This window comes from Pelophylax lessonae (genome assembly GCF_965119305.1).
Source record: "Pelophylax lessonae genome assembly, chromosome: 10".
In the NCBI taxonomy this organism is placed as follows: Eukaryota; Metazoa; Chordata; class Amphibia; order Anura; family Ranidae; genus Pelophylax; species Pelophylax lessonae.
In genome coordinates, this window is record NC_138777.1 from 201,544,092 (window position 1) to 201,569,477 (window position 25,386).

Genomic DNA, 25,386 nt, shown 5'->3' on the forward strand with positions numbered 1-25,386 from the left:
AACTATGGACAGTCTTGAGGCACCCAATTCCAAAATGTAAAAACTATTCTAATAGTTTTACATAATGCAGCAACATCCACACAGGTAGGGCACCCAACGTTAGAGGTGTACAGTAAACTGGTACTGACTAGTATTCCAATGTTTCTCTTCTTCCTCAGTTTTTCTCCATCACTCAGCTAATGTGACCCCAAAGCTGATGGAGAGAGGCGAGGGAGGGTCAAACACGGATGCTATGCAGGCGACTAACATCCTCCTTATCAACTGATGATGTCATTGGTTGCTAGAAGGTCGAAATTGTGCACAATAAAAACCTGTGGCTTTGTGTAACTAAAAGACATCCACCGCCTGTATACAATTTTTAGGCATTTTGCCAAGGCACCCTGATTGAAAAAGGCTGCTTTAGTGTCCACATTTTTGGTGGTATCCATTGGTGATTTATAAACCTTCTCCATACTCCAAGGCCACTAATGGCATCTTTGTAGCCTGGAGTTATAAGTGTTTGCTTTTCTGCCTGTGGCTGGGTTCACACCTATGCAGTGGGTCACGTCGCCTGTGATTCAAACAGGAATCGTAGCACATTCCTGTGTAAATCCCATACAATTCTGTGCGGTGCGATTTGAGCCCATCATTTTGTATGGCTCAAATCACACTGCATGTAAAGGTGCAGGCAGCTCCTTTTATTTATTTTTTTTTTTGTTGCCGCACTGGATATGGTTTGCATAGGTGTTCATACCCATCTCTTTTCGGAGGACCCTTTTTTAGGAGTCAATCAGTAATAATTCCCAGATCCAAAGGAATAACCTGTGACTGGTCATTTTGTGTACTTGCAGTATAACTGTGTAGAAGAGGGGACTAATAATTGGCACAATGAAGGCTCATATTGCAGATATATGATGAATACACAAGTTTTTTATGTGCAAAGTTTATTCATGTAAACCTGTCTCAGAATTACACTTTTAAAATTGATCATTTGTTGAGAACATTACTAATAGAGGCCATCTTGAGTGAAAACTGCATGTTAAAGCTGAACTCCAGCCTTTCCTTCTGTCCTACATAATTATTCAGGCTTCTCTCTTGCCCTGAAATTGCTTACGGATTTGGCTGCACACTGGCATTTTCTCACAGTGTGCATTAGAAGCTGCTGATAGTCATCTAGAGCTTGCCTCATTTCCTGGCTGAATGACACCCAGAATCATTCAGCTGTTTCCTCCCCAGCCTTACAATCCCTGGCCCATCCCTTTTTAATTTTTTTGAATTTCAGTTCTTTCAGTCATGGATGCTCAGCATCACATGTATGCATTACCGCAACTTCTTGTTTTCAGGGAGTTATGTACGGCTCCCTGCTGCCCCCTCCCACCAGCCATTATCAGCCTACATTGCATAGAGAAGCTTGGAGACCTAGTGATGATGACACTGAGTATGAAATAAGGTTTGCAAAAAAGACAGGTTTTATTTTGGCTCCATTCACACTTGTGCAACTTAAAAATCGTGCGATTAACATTGCGACTTTACTGTGCGACTTTGGATGAGTGCAACTTGTGCAGAACTGAAAAATTTGTTAGGTTTCTTTACTTTCTAACTAATTCCAAATGTTAAGAACGTTTGGAATTTGAAACGGTTGAAAATTGATCAACCAATTCAAATTCTGTGTGAAGAATAGCAGTTTAAGGAGCGGCCCGGGAAGCTGGCCGCCACATCTTTAACAAATGATGACTCATCAGCTGTCAGTGGGTTTCCGCACTGACAGCTGAATGTAAAAAAATTAAGACAACGGCATGGGTTCCCCCCCCATGCATACCTGACCCTTCAGGTCTAATATGGATTTTGTGAGGAAACCTACGCCAAAATTAAAAAAACAAAAAAAACACGTGGGATCCCCCCACCCCCCCAAAGTCCATGCAAGACTCCTATACGAGCATGCAGCTTGTCAGGTAAGGGGGGGGGGCTCCCTCCTGAACCATACTAGGCCACATGCCCTCAACCCTAGGCGGCGGTTGTGGTAGTCTGTGGACAGGGGGCTTATCGGAATCTGGAAGCCCCCTTTAACAAGAGGCCCCCCCATGTGAATGAGTATGGGATACATACCCCTACCCATTCACCAAAAAAGTGTAAAATGTAAGTAAAAACAGCACACCAGTTTTTGACAATTTCTTTTTGAATTATAAAAAATAATTTCCTCCGAAGTAGATCCAACGTCAATCACACTTCCCGTCACACCGCTGACCCGAAAAAAGAAGGAAAAAAAAAAACCTCTGGCCTGACAGGGCTCCAGTCGACTGCCAGCTCCGCCGTGTGACAGCTTTTAAATGTTTGGGGTTGAGCCAGCCCATGACGTCCCCAGGTGGCACCACCCCTTGTGACCAATGGCATACTTATCAGTGACTTCACAAGGTGTTTAGGAGCTGTCACACAGCGGATCTGGCAGTTGGGGGCAGCCTTTATCTGGACTTTGGGGTCCAAAGTCACTTGACAAGTCGCACAAGCCTGAATGGGCCATAATGGTTTCATTAGCATGTTACTGAGGCACCAGGGAAGGCAAAGTATAAGCAGATTAAAGCAGAAATTCACCTAAAATGTCAAGTTCTGTTCATCAAACACACACATACACACACACACACACACCACCGCTCATTTTTGTTTTTTTACTTCTGGGAGCAGGTACCTATTTCTGATCGGTACCCTGCTCTCACTTCCTCTATGGTTGCCTAGGCAAGCAAGAGTGGAAGTTCTGCTCCTCTTCCCACCTGCAACCTCCTGGGACATGCCACATGTCCCAGATGACCGTGGGACCATCTAGAAAGCACAGCACGTATCACGCATGCACAGTGGGGGCTGGCTGTGAAGCCACAGCTAGCTTCTGTCATCCAAGGTGGCGGGGCCGGTAACCCAAAGCCGGACAAAAAACTTGCTTGGTGAAGACAGCGTTAGATCCCTGGGCTGGTAAGTGTCAAAAATTGCTCGACAATAAGATAAACATCAAAAACATCCAAAAAAGTGATATCAGGGAAGCGTCACCATAACGCTGCAGGTGTAAAAGAATACATATCCAACAGGCAAATCTCCCCAATATCTCTGGTGCCCAGCAATTTTTATTGTATAACGATTTCACGAACATCAGTCACCATGAGAGTAAAAGGGAGAAATCTTCGCTATTGATGCTCTGCCCAGGACTTTTTCATAGTGCAACTGTCAGATGCAATTGCATTATTTAAAATAATAAATTAATTTTAAAAAGTTGTGGTTGGTTTTTTTTTTTTTTTTTTACATTTGTTAGCCTGTAATGGATACAGGGCAGAATTTTTATTAAAACAATGTATCAAATAAAAAGCCTAATATGTCCTATAAAAGAAAAAAAATCTAGGCATGAATGACCTCTGTAAATGTGGCCATATGTATTGTCTGATCCTGATCTCTGCATGTCCATTTTTTTTTTTTTTTTTTTTTACTCAGATAACCTCTACAGATTTCAAGCATCTTAAGCGTTTACTGCCAGTGCTGGAAAATGTGTCCTGCTCCCACCCAGAGCCGGTTATTCAGGAGCTGGCAAGTGACCTACGTGTTACAATTGCCACACACTGTGCGGTCCCGCTCACACATGGAACCTATGCTGGCCACAACGCAGACAAAATGGAAGGCAAACCACAGAAGCCCAGCAGAGATCACCTGACTTCTGACATGCTGAATATCCAAGAGCTGCTGAAGTCGGCAACAGACGGCATCGTCCCCACAAGGGCGGCAGCCCTGCGCACTCTCACTCGGCTTCTGGAGCAGAGACATCCAAAAGTGACAGAACACAGGGAACAGGTGATGCAGGTAAGGCTATGACAAGCTTGTTGGCTGCTTTGTAGCGTAATCTGCAGAGTTGTATGCTACTAATAACTTTTTCTTTTCCAGTTGTTCTTGGATAACTTGGAGCAAGAGGATTCCTTTGTGTACTTGTCAGCAATTCAAGGTAAATTAACAGCCGTAGTTTGACAAATGAACCTGAATACAACAGGTGTGTTTAATATACTGAATGTTCGGATTTAAATGGCGTTGCTTATAGAAAGTGACTGCTCTGGACCGCCTCCTGTACTGGTCTTGGGACTAAAAGCCAAAGCATTGGTGAACTCAACCAAGTGTCCTAGGACTGATTTTTAGGCAGAAGCATTGGGGTTTATTTACTAAAACTGCAGAGTGCAAAATCTGGTGTAGCTGTGCATGGTAGCCAATCTGTTTGCAACTTCAGCTTGTTTGACAAAAAAAACTTGGAAGCGGATTGGTTTCTTTGCACAGCTGCACCATATTTTGCATGCTCCAGCTTTTGTAAACCAACCCCATTGCGTCTGAGCTCTGTCTAAGTGTGGATGCTCCCCTTTTGGCTATGGTTTTGGCCAATGACGTGGTATCTGGTCATGTGACTGGGATACTAGAGCAGCGGTTTCTTCAGAAATTGTTTAGTATTTAAAGGAGTCCTTTAAGTAACATTACAAAGCTGCATTATTAAGTTCCTGACGTGTCAATTTGCAGCAACAGGTTTCAAAAAAGTTCTTCCTTAATATCACTGAAAATCTGTCCTTGATGTCCAGTTAGGTGGTCCTGCCTAAACTTAGAGAATGCCATCAGTCTGCTGCAGGCAGAAGGGAGCATTTCCTCAGTCTCCTTTCCACCATTGATCACCAGTGTAGCTTTGAAGCGTGTAACATGGGGATGGAGGCTGAAAAAGGGACTGATCCGTGTCAGACATTTTGTGATTACATCCAAGAACTGCATAGACACCAGGAAGTAGGTGCTGATTCCGAATGATGGCTGAACAAAGATGGTGCTATCCTATGTGTCGGAGAGAAAACTGTGATCTGTATGAGAAGTGATAAATACCTTGAAGTGTTATTAGGAAGCAAAGTGGATGCAGCATCAGGTATACTTTAGGTAGTAAAAGTATACCTGATGCTGCATCCACTTTAAAGCCTTTTTCCACTATTGCAGTCATATTTGATAAACCTCCACTATACGTACAGTATGTCTGCATTCCCATTCACACAGCATACCTTAAAATAATAATAAAAAAAAAACAATTTCTTACCTTTCCAGTTGTTTCTTTGGAGCAGGTTTATACATAGGACTCTATAGATGATTTTGGATGTTTTGGGGACAGACTGAGGGCCATTTAACCACTTCCAGACCGCCCACCGTGGATATTTGCTTCATTACTTTGACGTTAAATAGTGGGATTATGGCAGCAGCTAGCTACCATAACCCGATAACCCCGGTATTTTTTTACACAGCAGGCGATCCGGAATATAACAAAAGTTGTCCTGGCAGCGGATTTGCTACAGAGTCACTTTTATGGGCAGTGGGAGAGGTGACCCCCCTCTCCCGATGCTTCCTGGTCGTTTTCCCCACTTACCGGAGCGGCAAAAATGATCGAATGCACAGATGGACAGGAAGTCGAGTGAGGACAAGATGGCCTCCAATCGACTGTACGCCCCTGGAGGGCTGGAGCGACGTCAAATGTCACTCCCCCCCCCCCCCCCCCCAACGGTCTAAAAGGGCCAATTTTTTTTTTTTTTTTTTTGCTTTTAAGTGTAGATGAGATCTGAGATATTTTTGACCCCAGATCTCTCATTAAAGAGGACCTGTCGTGCTTATTTCTATTACAAGTGATCTTTACATTCCTTGTAATAGAAATGGAAGGGATCCAAAATATTTTTTTTTTTTTTAAATGGACATTGTGAAAAAAAAAAAAAAATTGAAGCAAACCCATCCCTCACCATTCGCTCCTAAAATTACATGCGATCTCTGTGCGGTGCAAATTTCAGCCATACAGTTTGTATGGCTGAATTCGCACCGCAATCGCACTAAAATATGCACAGGACCCTTTTTTTGGGTCCACAGCAGAATCAGATTGCATGGTGGTTCACACTAGTGCGATCCGATTCTGTGCAAACTTACAGATTGCACTGCGATATGCGATCTTATCTGGGGGTGTCATTAACTTTTAATTGACACCCCCTGCATATCGCATATGGCAGTGTGAACTGCCAGGGGTGCGGATGCGATGCGGGAACACGCTGTATATTCGCAGCGTTCCCGCATCGCACAAATGTGAACCGGCACTAACACTTTGTTAGGACAAACAGTGTGCAATCTAGTTTGGGACTGATAAGATTTGGTAGCGCAGTACAGACAAGGTTAATTATGGTAAACATACCTCTGCATCCCCCTACACTACATAGAGGGGGAAAACTAGTAAGAGTTTTATAAGCATTTTCTGCAAATAAAAGGTAAGCAGAAATTTAGAGTTGTGACAGATTAGAACTCCTCCTGTCAGGTTTTACTGCAGTACGAGGCTATGTTGGAGAGATTCCTTTACTTCCTCGGAGGTTGCCCCCAGAACGGCAAGTGAGGGGAAATCTCTTCTTTTTTTTTTTTTTTTCGAATCAGATAGTTTTTATTGAAAAAATAAACGGTACAACGAGACGAGTACAAGAGACACATAGTGAACAAGTGGTTATCTAATGGTGCTTTTCCACTGCATGGTACACCTTGGTTTGGCTCGGTTTGGCGCTTTTCCACTGCATGGTACGTGTTAGAACGGTTTGGTACAGCGGCGCTTTTCCACTACATGGTACGGCTCGCTTAAACAGTACCATCTCGGTTGGGGTTCCAAGCGGGCCGTACCTATACCATATCCCACAATCCTTTGCATGCAGCCTTGATTGTTTGTCACTACTAGCCACTGATTGGTCAGAGAATCGTTGTAATCCCACCCACTTACTACTTTAGTGGAAAACCAAACTGAGCCGAGCTGGGCCATGCAGTGCCGAGTGGAGCTGAGCCGGTACTTGCAGTGGAAAAGTGCCATAACAGGTATCCACCAGACCTAGAGCCAGTTATATTTATACAAAGATACGGTCTTCAAATTACACAAGTATGGCGAATACAACTATGACATAGAAAGTCCAAGCTTTTGGACCTGGTAATCGGTAACAGTAGGCAGCACAGTTCTTTCAACAATCTTCTCTGCCTATGCCCTGTGTTTCCTGTACTTGACTTACTGCACCATCCGTAGTGTCAGTCAGAATTGTCAAATATGTAGGGCAGAGGTGGTAACCTCCAGTGCTAAGTAAGACAAGTCATCTCATCATATAGATATAACCGAAAATATTACCGTTTTTGTAATTTTTATTCCTTAAACAGGCACAAACCAAAACAAAAACTACAGACTAACTTGTCTCTGCTTGAGCCATCTCCGGTGCCAATGTGCTTTAATATAAATCATATTAATCATATTAATGTAAATCATCAATACCTAACTATTATAATGAGTGGATCTATACTGTGTGACCACAAGAGTTGTGTGTCCCGTGAACGGAGGAGGTCAGTCCTCCTAGGATTTTATTAGAGACTAGTTGTACCGGGACCAAACCTGGAACATCCAGCCAGGCGTCCCAGATACGTTCAAATTTCCCAGGGCTTCCTCTATGCTTGTGAGATGCTCCCGAAGAAGCATCCCATTCACTTACCCAACCCAATCTGAATGAGTGGGAGGGGAAGAGGAGAGCCATTTCCGTGCTGTAAGTTTCCTAGCGAGGGAAGATCTCTAATGGCAACACAGACAGAAGTAAAACAATTTATCTTATTTTTATTTATATATAGTTTAGGTTAAGTGGAGGATTTCTAGAACCCTGGCAGGATCACCAGGCAGTGTTTTAATAAAAGCTGCAGATTTAAAAATATTGAAAATTACCCTTAAAAACATGTTCAAACTCACATGATAATTTAGTGACTGGGTTTACATCTGCTTTAGTCAACAGCATTCTTTTTATATAGATTGGAGTTCTTTGTTTTCTTAGGTTACACTATAACATGATGATCTGCTCCACTGATAATAATGGGGGATGTTTAGGAAAGAGTGGAGGGGAAGTAAAGGGACAGGAGCAGAAAGGAACCCCATTGTAGCAGTGAGACAATACCACCTATGTTTATAGCTCCTTCCCAGGTTCCCCAGCCAAAGTCAAAGAGTGAGGAAGCTTTGATCTCCCTCCTGAGAGGCCTCTCTAATCATTATTAAAGAGCTATCGGGGCAGAGAGCAGCTTCAAAGCAACCCAGAGAGGCTCACACTGGCTATACCAGTCACTGCTAGGTGCATCTACAGCTACAGGGATAGCAAAGGGAACCTGTACCTGGAAAAAAAAAATCCAACAGTACAGCCACACACTGCAGGGACAAGGTCCTTTAGCACCCAAGGCAAAAAGGCCTAAGTGCACCCACTGGAGCCATGAACTACTTCAGCATAAAGTTTGCAGGCCCTGCTATTTTTCACCCCCTGCTGCTGATGTGCCCAAGGCATCTGTCTATTCTGTCTACCCCTCAGCCTGAAGCCTGACCCTGCAGATGACAAGCTACCCTGTTCACCTTGCTATTATGAGAGGTGCTGCATTAGACTGTGGTGGCACACAAGGCGAGTTTTACTTCCAAACGCAGGGATTGTTGCCAGCACAGGTTCACTTTAGTCCTTCATTGTGCTGTGCAGAAGCTGCAGTGGGTTCCGGAGGGGCTTAGTTATAAAGGTTGAAAAAAGAATTGCTTGCAGGGAAAGTTATAATGTTGAACTGTCGCATTTTAGAACCTGGTATTGCAAATTAGGAAAGAGTAAACCTAAATGTGTCAGAAATTTAAAAAATAGTCACACCACCTAGAGCAGGGGTCTTCAAACTATGGCCCTCCAGTTGTTCAGGAACTACAATTCCCATCATGCCTAGTCATGTCTGTGAATGTCAGTGTTTGTATTGGACGTGTAGTTCATCAACAGCTGGAGGGCCGTAGTTTGGAGATCCCTGACCTAGAGAAAAGCTCCCTCTCGATCTACTGTTTTACATATTCAATTGCTAGAGAATACTTGGTGCACATAAGGAGAGGTGGATCATGTTAAATGAGATGGGAATTCCTCAGGTCTGAAAGAGTTTTTCTAAAAGCAGGATTCCTTTTTGCCTACAAGCGGAGTATACCTCCTTCTTTCCATGCTGGTTATTAAAGCTTGGTAAGCTGCCACCTAAACGTTTGTGTGTGAACACCTGGAGATTGCATGCAGCACCAACGAAAGTCTAAGAAGCAACATTTACTTATTTTGAACCATTGAGAATATCCATTAGTAAAGGCTTACTACATATTCTGAGATGTTCATACCTGTGCACCTAAGATGGACTATTTTTTACATTTACTAGTTCTTGCATGTATTATATATACAGTGGTGGCACTGAACCAAAGTTTTTGTACTGTTGCACCTTGCACTTTGTGTTTTAGAGACACATATATATATATTTCTCATTGAACATTTGCTTTAACATTTTATGCACCTCTGCACTTTGTCCATGCATATGGTTAGATAAACTGACCATTTTGTGATCTTTGATGTGTTATACACACCGATGTCATAGATCCAACAATTTTTTTTTACACTTTAGCATCTTTGCACTTTGTGTTGTAGAGTTACAAGCACATGTTTTTTATTGATCATTTGTCTATCATTACATGCACCTTACATTTGTCTTAACCTTTACAAGGTTAGATACAGGGATTATTAACTGTTAAATTTTTTTAATCTCATTTATTTCTATCACTTGAGCGCACTAGCACATACACAGTAAATACTTGGTGCACATGCTTTGAATAATGTCATTTCCAATGGGTTTGAAAAGTGAATTGGTTGTTTGGTTTAAGTGGGTCATTGAGTCCTTTTTGATTTTAAAGATGAATATTGATTTGGAGTAAATGACTGGGCCTCTTTAAGTGATGGCAATAATTGATCAACAAAACACTACGTGGTCAATATACACTGCCAGATCCCTAGAACGTGTAAAGAAAAAAATGGCCCCTAAGTCAGTCAGGTCTTTTGATCTCAGTTCTGTGTCTAGAAGTCACTTGGTGGACAACAGGCTTGGCAGTGGCATGCAATGCCAAGCCGCTGCAAGCAAAGCCAACAGAATACTGGCATGTATAAAAAAGGGGATTCACTCCAGAAATAAAGAAATGATTCTACCACTCTACAAGACTCTGGTCCGGCCTATCTGGAATATGTTGTCCAGTTCTGGGCACCGGTCCTCAGGAAAGATGTGCTGGAACTGGAGAGAGTCCAGAGAAGAGCAACAAAAATAATTAGGATTAATTAGGAATAATTAGGAAAGACTACAAGCACTGAACTTATTCTCTCTGGAGAAGAGACGATTGAGGGGGGATATGATATCAATGTACAAATACTGTACTGGCGACCCTAGCATAAGGAACAAACTTTTCAGAGAAAGGGAATACAATAAGACACGTGGCCACTCACTAAAACTAGAGGAAAAACGGTTTAACCTTAAACTACGTAAGGGGTTCTTCACTGTCAGAGCAGTAAGGATGTGGAATTCTCTTCCACAGGCAGTGGTGTCAGCGGGGAGCGTTGATGGTTTCAAAAGATTATTAGATGGGCACCTTAAAGACCACAACATACAGGGGTATACAATGTACGGTTAGCAGCAAACACACACACATCATAGGTTGAACTGGATGGACTGATGTCTTTTTTCAACCTCACAAACTATGTAACTATGTAACTTGCGCACTAGCACAAAAACCTCCTAGGCTGATTTCACCCCTTTCCATGCCTTTTTTAATGCATTTTTATGCACGTCATGAACAGCCATGTGTTTTCTTGCACTGCCATTGTCCAAATCTCTCTTAACATGCCTGTGAGCAAGATACGTCTGTGCACATTGCTGCATCACACAGATGGATTTCCTGTGTACATGCGTTGATGTGCTTTAAAATGCATAGGTGTGCATGGGCCTTGGAAAAAGTATAAGTATCTGCTGCTTTATGATTCCTCATAATTCCTAGCCTAGTGTTATAGCAATCTCTGAACCGCTGTGTGGACATCTTAGCTGGTCACTAACAATCAATCCACCAATGGCTGGATTGCTGAGTGCTGCATTGGGTTGAATGAGGGGAGGAAGGATTGATGATTTCTGTAGCTTGTGTGCAATATGAAAGGTGGTAAAGGTAACACTTTGCTAAGCATCCTGTGTGTGGAGCTCAATGTCATAATTGTACAAGGAAAAACATAGATGTTTTTGTCAATGCACAGGTAAGTCCCCAAATATCCATCTAATAGTGATTTAACTGTTCTGGTCATCACAAGTTTTGGCTTTAGCACTTGGCTGCAGTGTTTATTTGTGTGTTTTTTCTATATAAAAGGTGATATGAATCATGTTAATAATATGATTTTGATGAACAGGTGTTGCTGTACTTTCTGGATACATTCCAGACCGGGTCCTACCTATCCTCCTTGCACAATACAACAATTCTGCACCATCAAACACCAAGACACTGTCTCCTGAGACCAGGATGAAAATGGGGGAGGCACTGATGAGGTGCACTAGAACTTTGGGTAAGTGCCTTCATTGTGGTAATGACCAGAAGGGAATCATACTTTTATTGCACCTTTTTATGGTGAAACTTTTAAAGAATAGGTTTACTTTTTAAAAAAAAAAAACAACCTTTTTTGCAGGTAAAAAAAGTGCATTTATTTTATTTTTTTTAAACAATAACATTTTTATTAGAGTTTTGTGTTCATTACATAAACAGTTTTCAGCAGAAGTATCAGAACGTATAAAACATCTAACAACAACTTATTGTTTATGACTTATTCATATCAACAGTGTAAAAATGACAGCATTTGTCCATATCAGCGACTTGAGCTTAGTGCATCTTCTATGTCATAGAATCAAAACATTTCTACTGAACAGCGCTTGGTATTCTGGGTTGAAATAGAGTGATTGCAACAGAGAAGAAGAAAAGGGAAAGAAAAGAACAGGCAGATGTAGGATAGTAAAAGGGTAGTAGTGGTATGATCCTAGAAAGGATCTTCCATATGGCACTTCTGAGAGCCGATAGTCAGACATATATGGTAGCCCTCTGTGGGTATGTTGAAGGACCTATTTAGGTTAGGCCGTACTATTTTCACCCCGTAGAAAGTTTATCATAATCCTCAGATTGTTTGAATATAAACCAGGCACCCCAATTCTTTTGAAATGTGTGGGTCGAGTCTTTAGCAATGGCCAAAGTTTCTTCTAAGTAGTAAAGCCTTTCGATTTGATTTCAGCCATTCTTTGATAGTGGAGATTCAGTTTGTTTTCCAGTATTTAGGAATTAAAGATTTGGCTGCATGAAGTAGGTTCTTGGTCAGTGACTGCTTGTATTCTGGTAAAGGGCTGTCAGACACATGTAATATACAACATGCAGTTGATGGAGCCAACTTTGTGTTGGTAATGCGTAGGGGCAGATCTTGTATCTGGGACCAGAATGTAGTTAGCAATGGGCAATCCCACCAAATGTGTATCATGTCTCCCCGCGACCGGTGGCACCTCCAGCAGCTGTCAGAGGTCTATGGGAACCATTTAAGTTTAGAGGGTGTTGCGTACCGTTGTGTCAACACTTTGTAAGAAGTTTCTTGTAATCGAGTGCTTATAGAGCACTTGTGAGCTAAGATGCAGGCATTCTCCCATTGAGAATCGGTAAATTTGGTATGTAGAGCAGACTCCCACAGAGATCTGAACCTATCTGAATCTGAAGGTAAGGAGGTTTGAAACAGAGCATACATCTGGGAGGTGGTTTTGTAAATGTTTTGCTCTTTAAGACATATAGACTCAAAGTTTGTCAAGGGTCTCTTGAGGACACCTTTCTGTGGGTGGGTGGAAAGATAGTTCTAAATTTGTTGATAAGACCATGGGGTACAGCTACTTGGGCCTGTGGGAGATTTTAGACTATCATAAGATAGGATCCTGCCTTTTTGCCCCCAGTGTGTTGCCAGAAGAGGTGTGTTTTTGTTTACTTTGAACAGCGGTGTCGTGGTCACTCTAGGTGGGAAGTCAGGGTTGTTATCAAGAGGGCTCAAGGGTCCTACAGCGGTCGAGGGAGATGTGGTGTGAATCACTTCCCAAAATACTGACAACGTCGCTCCAATTGTTGGGCGATGCTTAAGGTTTAGGGGGCAATTTTGCCAATCTAACCATGGTGCGAATTTCAGATGTGTAGTGGTGGTAAATTCTTCTAACAGGATCCAAACTTTATTGGCCCTGTGGCATTGCCAGTTGACAATCCTGGCCAGGTGTGCTGCTAGATAATCATTATTTATTTTTTCCTTTAGAAGGAAGTTGCTGAACATGTTAAATGTTACACCCTAAATATGGTGAACTTAGCCTTTAGAAAAAAAAAAAGAAAAGTTGGTCACCACTAGTTTGCCTAGACTAGTCGCCCCCAAACTTTGCTTTTATCTGACCCTTGAGGTGCTATTTTATTCACAGACACCAATGAAGGGCACAATTCCTACCAATGACACCAACATTGAGGAGTAATGACACCAATATTGGGGTCAATGACACCAATGATGAGGCACAATTCCTCCCACTAAAACCAATAATGGGGGATTGTTTACTCCCGATTGGCCATTTTTTTGCCCCCCTCCCCTAAATTCTGGAGGACCGTAAACCGGCCCTTATTTTAGAAAGTTTGGAGACCCCTGGCCTAGACAAAGGCATTCTTTTAGTGTACACTTGTCATCAGGCTGCAGCATGTACAGACATATATAAAATATTTAGGCTAAACTCAAGGCAGACAGCTAGATAACCGCATAAATGTTAACTATATTCGCTGCCAAATAATTTGTAAGTTTTTTAGGCAGTCTTGTGAGCTAGGCACTCCGGCCAGACAACACAGCCTGGTTATGCATTCCATGAGACTTATTTGCAGAATATACCCCAGTTTGGCAATACAGGATTATCCAGGACCCACCCCAAACAGTGATTTAACAATGAAAAAGCAGCAGCACACTTGTGAGATTGTCACTCTGTTCTCTCCTGTTAGGAGTAAGTTAGATGAGGAATAGAATGCAATTTAGCAGAATCCTGATTCACCACCAGTGCTGATTCTCCATTTCTCAGTCTGTGTGCTGCTGTTCAATGGAATACAGGAGGCTCATATCTAGACAAATTTAGGTACTTTTGACAGCTGTATGTACAGGTGCATCTCATAAAATTAGAATATCATCAAAAAGTTATTTATTTGAGTAATCCAATTTAAAAAGTGAAACTCCGCGAACGGGGTGCCGGAGGGCTTGGAGGCGCAACTATTTGCCAAGTCAGACAAACGCTTCCTGACGTATAGATTACTTCAAAAGGTATGGGACAAAACCAAACTGATTCTACAGGCCTCCGGTTACACTAGGTTCAGTCCGATTTGGTGTAACCGGACGTACCCCGAACTGAGTAAGTTAGACCAGGCGGGCAGGTGGCGAGTGTATGGGGTGACTCATCTCATGCACATATTGCGGGGAGGGTCCCTTTTGCTCTTTAAGCAGCTCAAGGAACATTTTTTGATTCCGGACAGCATGCGATTCTATTATTTCCAACTGCAACACGCAGTACGGGCACAGGCCGCCCTGGGACAGCTTTTCTTGTCCCAGACTCCTGTCTTCTTTCTTATTCAGCAGTTTACTGACACCAAAGGCTTCATATCCAGCTGTTATGCCTCTCTACTAAGCATATTCTTGGAAAAATACCCTGGTAAGGCTTGTGACCACTGGAGCATTGATGTGGGGGAGATCCCGGGAGAGCAGTGGGAGGAGGCCTTGGAGGCGGTACGTAGTTGTTTCCTCAATGTATCTCATCAGGTCTCACAGCTTTACATCCTACTTGGAGTGCATCACACCCCCCTGAGACTCCATGCCATGGGTCTCCGTGCCGATGACCTTTGTGGAAGATGCCGGAGAGAGGCAGGGGATTTGATCCATTTGTTGTGGAGATGTCCAAAGCTACATAGATATTGGTCCACTGTGTTATCTGCCATCACTAGAGCCCTGGGGGTGGATATCCCTAGAAATCCCCGCCACTGCATTTTGGGGATCCTAGATCAGATAGTGGAGGATATGTTTTTAAGGGAGGCCGCCTCTCAGGCTCTCTTCCAAGCTCGATTACTTATCCTGAGACATTGGATAGCACCGGAGCCCCCTACTTACGGGATGTGGTTGGAACAGATGGGTACTACTCTTCGTATGGAGGTAGTTATCTATCAGCATAGGGGGTCGCCACAGAAATTTTCCAAGATATGGGGCATGTGGCTGACTTGCCCGGGCATGGCTCCTAATGACCTCATTATGGACCGTTTGCTAACGTAAATTTCTATGTAATACTTTTGATTGCCTCCTGCTTGTGGTGCCAGGATGGGGGTGGGCCACCCTCATTGTTATGATGTTTTGCGGTTTCTATGCCTTGAACTGTACAATTATATGTTACTGTTGGGATGAGAGGGGCATGACGTGGGTTAACAAATGTTTTATTACAGTTGATGTTTCCTGGAAATTTTATTGTTGCAATGGTGTGTTTTTTCTCATTAAAGCTTTTCTTGATTTAAAAAAAAAAAAAAGCGAAGCTCATATATATATATATATATATATATATATATATATATATATATATATATATATATATATATATATATATATATATATATATATATATATATATATATATAGAGGGGGGAAGGATATATATAGATATATACACATATAGATGCGGTACACACACACTGATATATTTCAAGCCTTTATTTATTTTATTTTGAAGAATATGGCTTACAGCTAGTGAAAACCCAGAATTCCATATCTCTGAAAATTAGAATATTACATAAGACCAATAAAAAAAAAAAGGATTTTTAATACAGAAATGTTGTCTTGCTGAAAAGTATGTCCATGTACAGTATAGTATGCACTCAATACTTGGTCGGGGTCCTTTCGCATGAATTCCTGCATTAATGCAGCGTGGAATGGAGGTGATCAGTCCTGTGGCACTGCTGAGGTGTTATGGAAGCCCAGGTTGCTTTGATAGCAGCCTTCAGCGCATCTGTGTTGTGGGGGTCTGGTGTCTCTCCTCTTCCTCAATGAGGGGTATCTTGACAATGCCCCTGTGGGGTATCTTGACAATGCCCCACAGATTCTCTATGGGGTTTAGGTCAGATGAGTTTGCTGGCCAATCAAACACAGTGATACCATGATTATTAAACCAGGTATTGGTACTTTTGACGGGCAGGTGCCAAGTCCTGCTGGAAAATAAAATCAGCATCTCTATAAAGCTGGTCAGAAGAGGGAAGCAAGAAGTGCTCTAGAATTTACTGGTAGAGGGCTGTGCTGACTTGATAAAACACAGTGGACCAACACCAGCAGATGGCATGGCTCCCCAAATCATCACAGACTGTGAAAAATTTAGCATTTAATTTGGAATTCAAGGCCCCAGAGTCTGGAGGAAGAATGGAGAGGCACAGAATCTAAGTTGCATGAGGTCCAGTGTGAAGTTTCAACAGTAAGTGATAATTTGGGGAGCCATGTTATCTGCTGGTGTTGGTCCACTGTGTTTTATCAAGTTGAAAGTCAGCACAACCCTCTGTCAGTAAATTTTAGAGCACTCAAGACTTGGGGTGGTATAAAAAGATGTCCCCTGCCACCTTCTGACTGCAGGCTTACTGCGATGAGTGTGGGGTGTACCAAGATGGCCGTTGTGGTGTAGTGACGGAACGTCACTTCCTTTACCTAATCTGACGGGTCGCCGATTCTGACAGAGCACCGCCACTCAGAAGAAGATGTTGGCGCAGGACCATTGGACAAGTGAGCAAGGAAACTTTAGTTCCGCTTTAAAAAGCACTTTTACTTTGCTTACACCATACTCCTGAAGGTTCCTCCTTCCATGCAACTGGTCCACTGAAGCTTCTGTTCTTTGCCAGTCACACCTCTGACATCATCAGGTACCATGCCTGACTACTAGTTGCATTCTATTTGGGGACACCGAGAGCCTGCCCACAACCCAGTGCGTGTAGAGAAATGGTGATTGCTGGCTGTAGGGTTTTGGCTTTTGAGTCCCGGTTCACATGTGATATGGGAAACATACAGGAATCGCTGAGTTTCCCGCATTGCACCTCATAGCACATGTATGTGTTCATGCGATCTGCTGCAGGCGTCATTTTAAAAGTTAACGATGCCACAAACGCATTTTGCCGGATGTAGTGCGTTTGTCTGAATTGGATCGAATAGGTATGAACAGCCAGGCAATTTGAATCCAGTGCGGCAAAAGAAAAGGCGCCTGCACATTTTTCGTGTGGATGAAGTGCGATTTTGACCTATATAAAATGATGGGCCCAAGTCACACCGCACAGAATCACATGTGATTTGCACAGGAATGCTGTGCATTTTCTGTGCGAATCACATTGAATGTGACAGTGTGAACCGGGGCTAAAAGGTACCCTTGGCAAAAACAAGCATTTAACCCTTGCATTATGGGGGAAGCCCGGTAGACTTTAAATTTTTCCGGAGTACAGCCTTAACTACTAGGGATAGAATAGATCATCTACTATAATGACTGCTTTAGAGCTTTAAAGCTGTTGAGATAAGGTATCGGCCACACTAGATATGCATTAGTTCCAGTGAGTCCGCTGACTCTCATGCCTCGTACACACGTTCAGATAATTGGACGACTCATCGTTCGCATTTTGCTGCATGATACTTATAGCGAATTCAACAATGCATATAAACGTAGGATTTTTTTCGGACGATTCTGGAAAAGCTTCCTGGTTGCGTAGCTACATATCAGATGGTGCAAAACAAAAACAATGGCAGCCAGGCTTTTTCCGTGCTATTTTAGTGTTTCTGATCATGCGCGGTCTTTGTCGAACGATTTTTAGCGGACGCATACTGTACTGATTAAACGATTGTCGTTCGCTAGGCTATCGTACAACAGAAGTTTTCGTGTTTGTCCCTTTTGCTGTTGGACGAACTGTCGTGATCGGCTGTCGAAAGCTGTGTACTACGATCAGATTATCGCACGATCAGGTCGAAAGCGAGTTTTATCATACGATTATCTGAACGTGTGTACGAGGCATAAATCTGGCCATACATGGATTGAAATCAAATTTTCTTGCATGTAAGGCCACTGTGGTTGAACAGAAGTCAATTTCTGTTCAACCATCCTGTCAGATCTTAGCCGCTCTCCCTGCTGTCAGAATACAAAGACACAGCGGAGAGGATTCCTCCATCCACCTTGAATGTGTGAAATCGGGTCAGTTTTTTTCCGTTCAACCCGCTGGTTGAATAAAAAAAAAAACGAATGTATGGGCAGCTTTAGACCTGCGTTGTGAGAGCAGTAATGCACAACCATTATGTAACACTGCGAATAATGAAAAAACTCTGCCTATGCAAGAAGCAACTATTGCGGTAAAATAGGTCGGTAAAAGGTTGGTAAAATATTAACACCTATTGGTAAAATCTTCACATTATTAAACTGATTGCATTTACAAAACAGATCTCTGAAAAACTGAGTTTTTCAGAAATGCTTTCATAATTATGATTCACTTTCCGCTGTATGTAATACTGTAAGGAACTGAGTAAACCTGCTGCAGGCAGGGATATTTTGCCTATGTCTCAGGTGTCACATGACCCGGTGTCTTGCTCAGATCTGTAGGTAGACTCGGCATTTCCCAGGTGTATTGGTGTCTGCCTCTCCCAGGATTTACAGGGCTTCCCTGCATGTTTCATCCTGTGTGTTCCACATCCGCTAATAGAGGAAAAGTCATTTTTAAAGGATATCTTTTGTCTTTTAATCACTTAACTACCTAAGTACTTTTTACATTTCAGTGCAGTATCCGTTTAACCATTAGTAACCTTTTTATCTGTCATCACCATCTTAAATCAACATTTTTTTTTCTGATGCTTTCTTCCTCTTGTAAAATAAATGTCTGTCTACTTTTATTGAAATATTGGGGAAGTAAACTGAAAAAAGGAAAAATAAGAACATATTGTGCAGTTGTATTTATTATGGTATGTGTGTTGTTTTAATTTAGTTAGGGGGCTGCATTGGGTGGCTATTACAGTGCAGTCCCACTTCATGAGAAGGCAAAATGCCTTGTCTCCTTATTTGCCCAGTTGACACCACTGTGAGGCAACCAATAAGCTGGGGATTTGCTGAACAGGGGTACCAATGAGCTGAGGATCTTCTGAGTAGGGTTACTACTGAGCTGGGGTTCTACTGGAGCCCTTTAAAACAAATAGAAAATAAACATACACATAACGCATTTGCCAAGCTTCAAAAAAGCAACACAGAAGCATCAAAACGCATTAAGGCGCCCCGTTCACATACGGGCGACTCTACTTCGCACCGCGACCTCCGAGGTCGCGGTGCGAGCAGCGCGCCGCGACCTCGGAGCGGCCGCTACGGACTTCATAACATTGAAGTCTATGGCGGTCGCCTCCTGGTCGCCCCAAAGAAGCTCCGGACCCTTTTTCTAAGTCGGAGCGACTTGTGTCGCTCCTATTAGAACGGATCTGCAGCTTCCCTATGGGAGGCGACCTGTGAGGCGACCAGGTCGCCTCACAGGTCGCCCTAGTGTGAACCGGGACTAAAAAAAACGTGTTGAAGCGGTAGGCGCTTTAATGTGTGTTAAACTCGAATCAAGTGTAAATGAGCCCTAAATGTTTATATGTTGGGTATATCTATGTGAGGGAGCTACAACTGTGTTTTATTCTATGAATGATTTTTATTGTAAAGTGCTAATACATTTTCTGAGTCGGATTTGTCTGAAACAAGTTATACTTTGTGACGAAATGCGTTGGAATGTACCAGACGTGACGTTACCACACCCCCTAAGCCGGCTTTACTACACGAACGCTGCAGCCTTTGACTTTTTACTGGTCTTTGGAGACACTGATATGCTTGAAAATCTTCTACTTTATAGGAGTGCACTATATTTTAATAAATGGATTGTAATTTAAAGGGTATTAATATTATTAGTGCTACACGTTTATTTTATAAATCTTTTGGATTTTTTCTATAGGTCTGTGTGAGCTGCTTATTTATCACAGTTTTGTTCTATCACATTATTGAATTTCAACACCTGTAGCGCAGAAATTCCCTGGTGGTTTTATGATATATAGTAATATAAAATAGAGTATACCAGTTAATACAGTTCTGTAAAATTATGGTCAGGCTCATATATGTGCGGTGCATTAACACTCATTGCTGTCATGCAGCCTGTTCATTATGAATGAGCTGCCAACACACCGCAATGGACCAAAATACGCACATGTGTTTGTTTATCTTTATTTTCAGCATATCCATGATGCACAGATGGTTCTTTATTTTGTTATTTTTTTTTTTAATTTTATTATATTTTTCACTTTTGTAATCCTGTATAACTTGTGCAATATCTCCTGCATGTCTGGACTTAATGTAAATTAGCAAGTAATACACAATTGCTGGAGGACATGTGGGTAAAGGTGAGGCTTTGATGGTGGCGGTGGGAGTAACATCCTGGCTCTTAGACGAACTGCTGCTTATGATGACATTTTATTACTCAGGTGTCTGCCTGGTTCTATGTACAGTAAACCCCCCTCCATTGCGGGGGTTACGTTCCGGACCCAGCTGCGAAAAGTGAAAATCAGCGAAATAGAAAAACCCTATTAAAATGCATTGTAGGCATGTTTTTTTACTGTCACTGTACGTGTAAAAGCATTTTAAGGTCTTTAAACACACTTTTAAAACAATAGAAACTCTTTTAAACACATAAAAGATACTGAGAGACATAGCAAGAGCTATGGAAAACACAAAAATATTTATTTTTTAATGATTTATATAGTAAAATAACATTACAAAAAAAAAAAAAACGCAATATACCGGGACCGCAAAAACTGAACCGCGATGGAGCGGGGATTTACTGTAGTCTTGTCAGCAGCTCTAGGGGCTACAGACTGACACACCATGTGGAAACTCCACTTAAAAACAGAGAGAAGTTTAGATGGCTGAGAAGGCCTTTGCCTGCAGGTTAAACCCTCTATTCTTCTGGTTCTGATAATGTTGTCCATGTATTTTATCTACTTTAGCTTAGAGAGGAACTGAGCTCTGGAAGCTGAAGGCAAAGAAAGATTCGCCAGTATTGCCTGTGGACTCCCTGTGGCTGATATTTTTCCTAAAACTGACTAGAGCCTGGTACACACTATTCGTTTTTTTTCGTTTTAATCAAGTGGGCTGGAAAAAGAAAAAAAAAAAACTGAAGAGCTCGGGAGGAGCCAGTGTACTAACTGTGTGATGTTAGTACAGCAATCCCCCCCACTCAGCTATTGTGTTCTGACAGAGGACGCCCCCCTGCCAGAAAACACTGGTCACTGCTCTCAGCCATTAGTGGATCTTTTTTGGTCATGCCCCTCGATAGAAGCCAGCTGAACGGCCAACTTCTGTCGGACCGGCTGCGTACACACTGGCCGAATGTCGGCCTGTTCAATAGAAAAAGAAACCTTTACAGTGCCATCTCTGTAGAGGCAAGTTTTTGGTTCCTTATATCAGAGCCTCCAGCAAGGGAAATAAAAAGCAGAAAGCTAGTGGCGTCCCCAAATATCACTTAAAATCTCTTGAGAATAGCAGTCGCAGGTAGCTGCGCCCTTGATTTCAATGCGGATATACAGCTATGACTCTCTAGGCACACTCATACCAGGAAGTGCACTTCTATTTTTCAGGAGGAACTTTAAAAAAGGGTATATTTTTCAGTGTACTGCTTGGGCACAAGTAAATGTGAGAGAGAAGTGTTGGTTTAAAATAAAAAAAAAAAAACACACACACATGCTTACCTAGGTAGATGCAACATTGGTCCCCTGTCACTTCTAGAACCGAGAACTGAGCAATCAAAGACCGCTGATTGCTCAGTTCTTGATCTTCAGTGAGCCAGTAACTGTCAGTCACTGGCTCTCTGCTCTGCCCCTCCAGCGCTCACTGGAGTGCCTAGCTGTGGGGTGGGGGGTGGGAGCGGCTGGCTCAGGCTCTCAGCGGCACACTGAGACAGCTGCTGCTCAGGCATTTGGGTGGATCTCGACATGACATCAGCCAACGGTGGATTTTAGCCCTCTGTCGGCTGAATGTGGTTTATAGGACTAAAAGTGGTGCACTCCTGTGACCCAAAAGAGCTTTGGCCCTATTTCTCCAATAACATGTCTAGATGTTCCCTAATAATACAGCAATATTTCACTTTTTGAATTCAGGTCTACTTTAAAGAATCTCTCCACATGCTGTTAGAGTTTTCTCAAACCAGTTAGTATGTAGTTGCTCTCCTGTACTGTCTCCCTCCTAGCACACTTATAAATTGACATCGTACTTTATTCATTGTCTGCTATCTTTTGTTAGTCATGGCCTTGTTCAGATAAGTCCCTGCCTTCTGCTCATTAATGCCAGGAGGTATTCATAAAGCTTTTAGCTGTACAGTATCACTATTTTTATAGAGCACCATTCTTCACAATAACACTGGTAGAAGGAGATTCATTTTATCATTTGACATTGTCAACATGATTAGTAGAATCTGGTTGACATGGACACTTCCCTTTTTGATCTCTACATGGCCAAAAATGTAAGGCACATCACACCTTTTTAGGCTTTTTAAACATTCCATCTCCCATAGTATTCCAGCAGTCTATGCCCAACTCTTGTAGAATGTCAGTAGTCTCTGCCCAGCTCTTGTAGAATGTCAGTAGTCTCTGCCCAGCTCTTGTAGAATGTCAGTAGTCTCTGCCTAGCTCTTGTAGAATGTCAGTAGTTTCTGCCCAGCTCTTGTAGAATGTCAGTAGTCTCTGCCCAGCTTTTGTAGAATGTCAGTAGTCTCTGCCTAGCTCTTGTAGAATGTCAGTAGTCTCTGCCCAGCTCTTGTAAATGTCAGCAGTTTCTTCCCAGCTCTTGTAGAATGTCAGTAGTCTCTGCCCAGCTCTTGTAGAATGTCGGTAGTCTCTGCCCAGCTCTTGTAGAATGTCGGTAGTCTCTGCCCAGCTCTTGTAGAATGTCGGTAGTCTCTGCCCAGCTCTTGTAGAATGTCAGTAGTCTCTGCCCAGCTCTTGTAGAATGTCAGTAGTCTCTGCCCAGCTCTTGTAGCATGTCAGTAGTCTCTGCCCAGCGCTTGTAGAATGTCAGTCTCTGCCCAGCTCTTGTAGCATGTCAGTAGTCTCTGCCCAGCTCTTGTAGCATGTCAGTAGTCTCTGCCCAGCTCTTGTAGCATGTCCGTAGTCTCTGCCAAGCTCTTGTAGTATGCCAGTAGTCTCTGCCAAGCTCTTGTAGTATGCCAGTAGTCTCTGCCAAGCTCTTGTATCATGCCAGTAGTCTCTGCCCAGCTCATGTAGTATGCCCACAGGCTCTTCCCATCTCCATGTAGGTTTCTTCCTGTCACTTGTAGCATGCCTGCATTTTTATTTTTTTTTTATCTCTTGTAGCATGCCAGTGCCCTCTGCCTGTCTCCTGTAGCACGTTTGAAGCCTGTGCCTGTCACTTGTAGCTTGCCCAATGTCTCCACCCATCTCTTGTAGCCTACATGACGTCTCTACATATCTCTTGTAGCCTGCCAGAATGCTCTACATTTTTCTTTAGCATTATATAATGAAGGCTGCATGGAGTCCCTATATTCATGAAAACTGCCACTGATCTGTATGTACTTATAAGATTTTAATAGTTTCTTTCTTTGTCTGCTCCCTTCTGTCAATCCTTTCCTCCGAATTTCTCCCACTAATTTCCTCTATCAGGGTTTTAGCCCTTTGTGTGGCATGCCTTCAGTGTTCTATCTGTTATCCAATCCATTCCATGGCGCACTCTCAGCTCACTCCATTTGACTTAGTCCTTGTTCTCATGACGCCTCTCCTGGTCACATGACTTTCAGGATAAACCATAATATTCTCCAAAAGGTCAGAACGCTTGTCCTTGCATGTTATAAGCCACTAATTAATAAAAACAATGGTTAAATACATGCTTCAGTTTTTAGCTGTGTAATAGACCAGATCTGGGTATTCGCACATTACCAGAGGTTTCCTTTGTTGACAAGTATATTCAAAAATTTCCCCACATACTGTATGTCACTCCACAGTGGCCCCCTCAAAATCCAATATATTTCAGACCTTCTCTTTGATTAGGGGGAGGAGTCAACTGTAGGCTCTTTTTGCAGCAGCAAGAGTGCTTTAAATGCATCACACCAATGTAAAACTGCAGGGAGAAAACTAATTAATGAACAAATCTTTGTACTGCATCTGTTCATTAGCTGGGTTTTGGAGATGATCAGCAAAGTCTCAACCCTTTACTCTTGCTTTTAGAGATCTGCAAGTTTATAGCCACCTGGTTTAAAGGGAATGTATTTGTTTTTTTTTTTTGCTATATGTATGCAAGTTTAAGTAAGTGTTGGTTCACACTATGGCGACACAACTTCGGGGCGACTTAATGAAGTCGCCGTGCACCGCGACTTCAGCGCGACTTGCACCGACTTCACATAATGGAAGTCAATGCAATGCAGAATTTGTCCAAAAGTAGTGCAGGAATCTTTTTCTAAGTCGGAGCGACTTGAGTTGCTCCTATTAGAACGGTTCCAATTGCACAGCACTTGAAAAGCAAGAGGGGATAAATGAAGGTGTGTGAAAAACAGCCGGTCCCTAGTTTGAAATACTTACCCACCAGTCTGCTAACAAACCAAAATAAACCTGTCTAACAATATAAGTTAAAAGCAGGAGTTTAGTTAACACACATTTGCAAATGCATGCGGAAGCTGCAAGGCCAACTACAAGGCACCCTGCGTTTCTTGCAGAACCTAACACTAAATAACACTACTCAACCTGAGTGTCCAAGTGTCTTCACAAAAGGAAGAACATGCTTGCTAATGGATGGATGGGAAACAGATGGGATTGGAGACCGCCCAATCCTCCCCCACCTGCTCCAATCCATGACTGGCAATAAAAAACGTATGGCTTTACAAAAAACCATGGGGTGCAAACTAAATGTGATCAGCTGGGAAACACACACCCCCATCCCTTTAATAGAGATGCCATAGGCAAATGGGGACTTTGAGTGAGACACCCGCCTGTAAAGCAAGCGTCTCCATCCCTAGTAAGATACAAGAAATGGGCAGTTTGGGACTTTGTGTGAGAACTGGCGAGCACTGCTCAGTGTCTCCATCCCTGTGAATAGTCAATTGAAAAGCAAGAGGGGATAAATGAAGGTGTGTGAAAAACAGCCGGTCCCTAGTTATGGATTGGAGCAGGTGGGGGAGGATTGGGCGGTCTCCAATCCCATCTGTTTCCCATCCATCCATTAGCAAGCATGTTCTTCCTTTTGTGAAGACACTTGGACACTCAGGTTGAGTAGTGTTATTTAGTGTTAGGTTCTGCAAGAAACGCAGGGTGCCTTGTAGTTGGCCTTGCAGCTTCCGCATGCATTTGCAAATGTGTGTTAACTAAACTCCTGTTTTTAACTTATATTGTTAGACAGGTTTATTTTGGTTTGTTAGCAGACTGGTGGGTAAGTATTTCAAACTAGGCTCTTTTT

The 25,386-nt window shown here is 42.6% G+C and overlaps 1 protein-coding gene across 1 annotated transcript in view; it reads left to right on the forward strand.

Moving 5' to 3' along the window:
- Positions 1-25,386, forward strand: part of TANGO6 (transport and golgi organization 6 homolog) — a 121,503-nt gene that overhangs the window by 55,041 nt on the left and 41,076 nt on the right. The window contains exons 13-15 of the mRNA XM_082270386.1: positions 3,451-3,813; positions 3,895-3,952; positions 11,259-11,411. Of these exons, the coding sequence (XP_082126512.1) occupies positions 3,451-3,813; positions 3,895-3,952; positions 11,259-11,411 (574 nt within the window). The remainder of the gene's footprint in view (positions 1-3,450; positions 3,814-3,894; positions 3,953-11,258; positions 11,412-25,386) is intronic.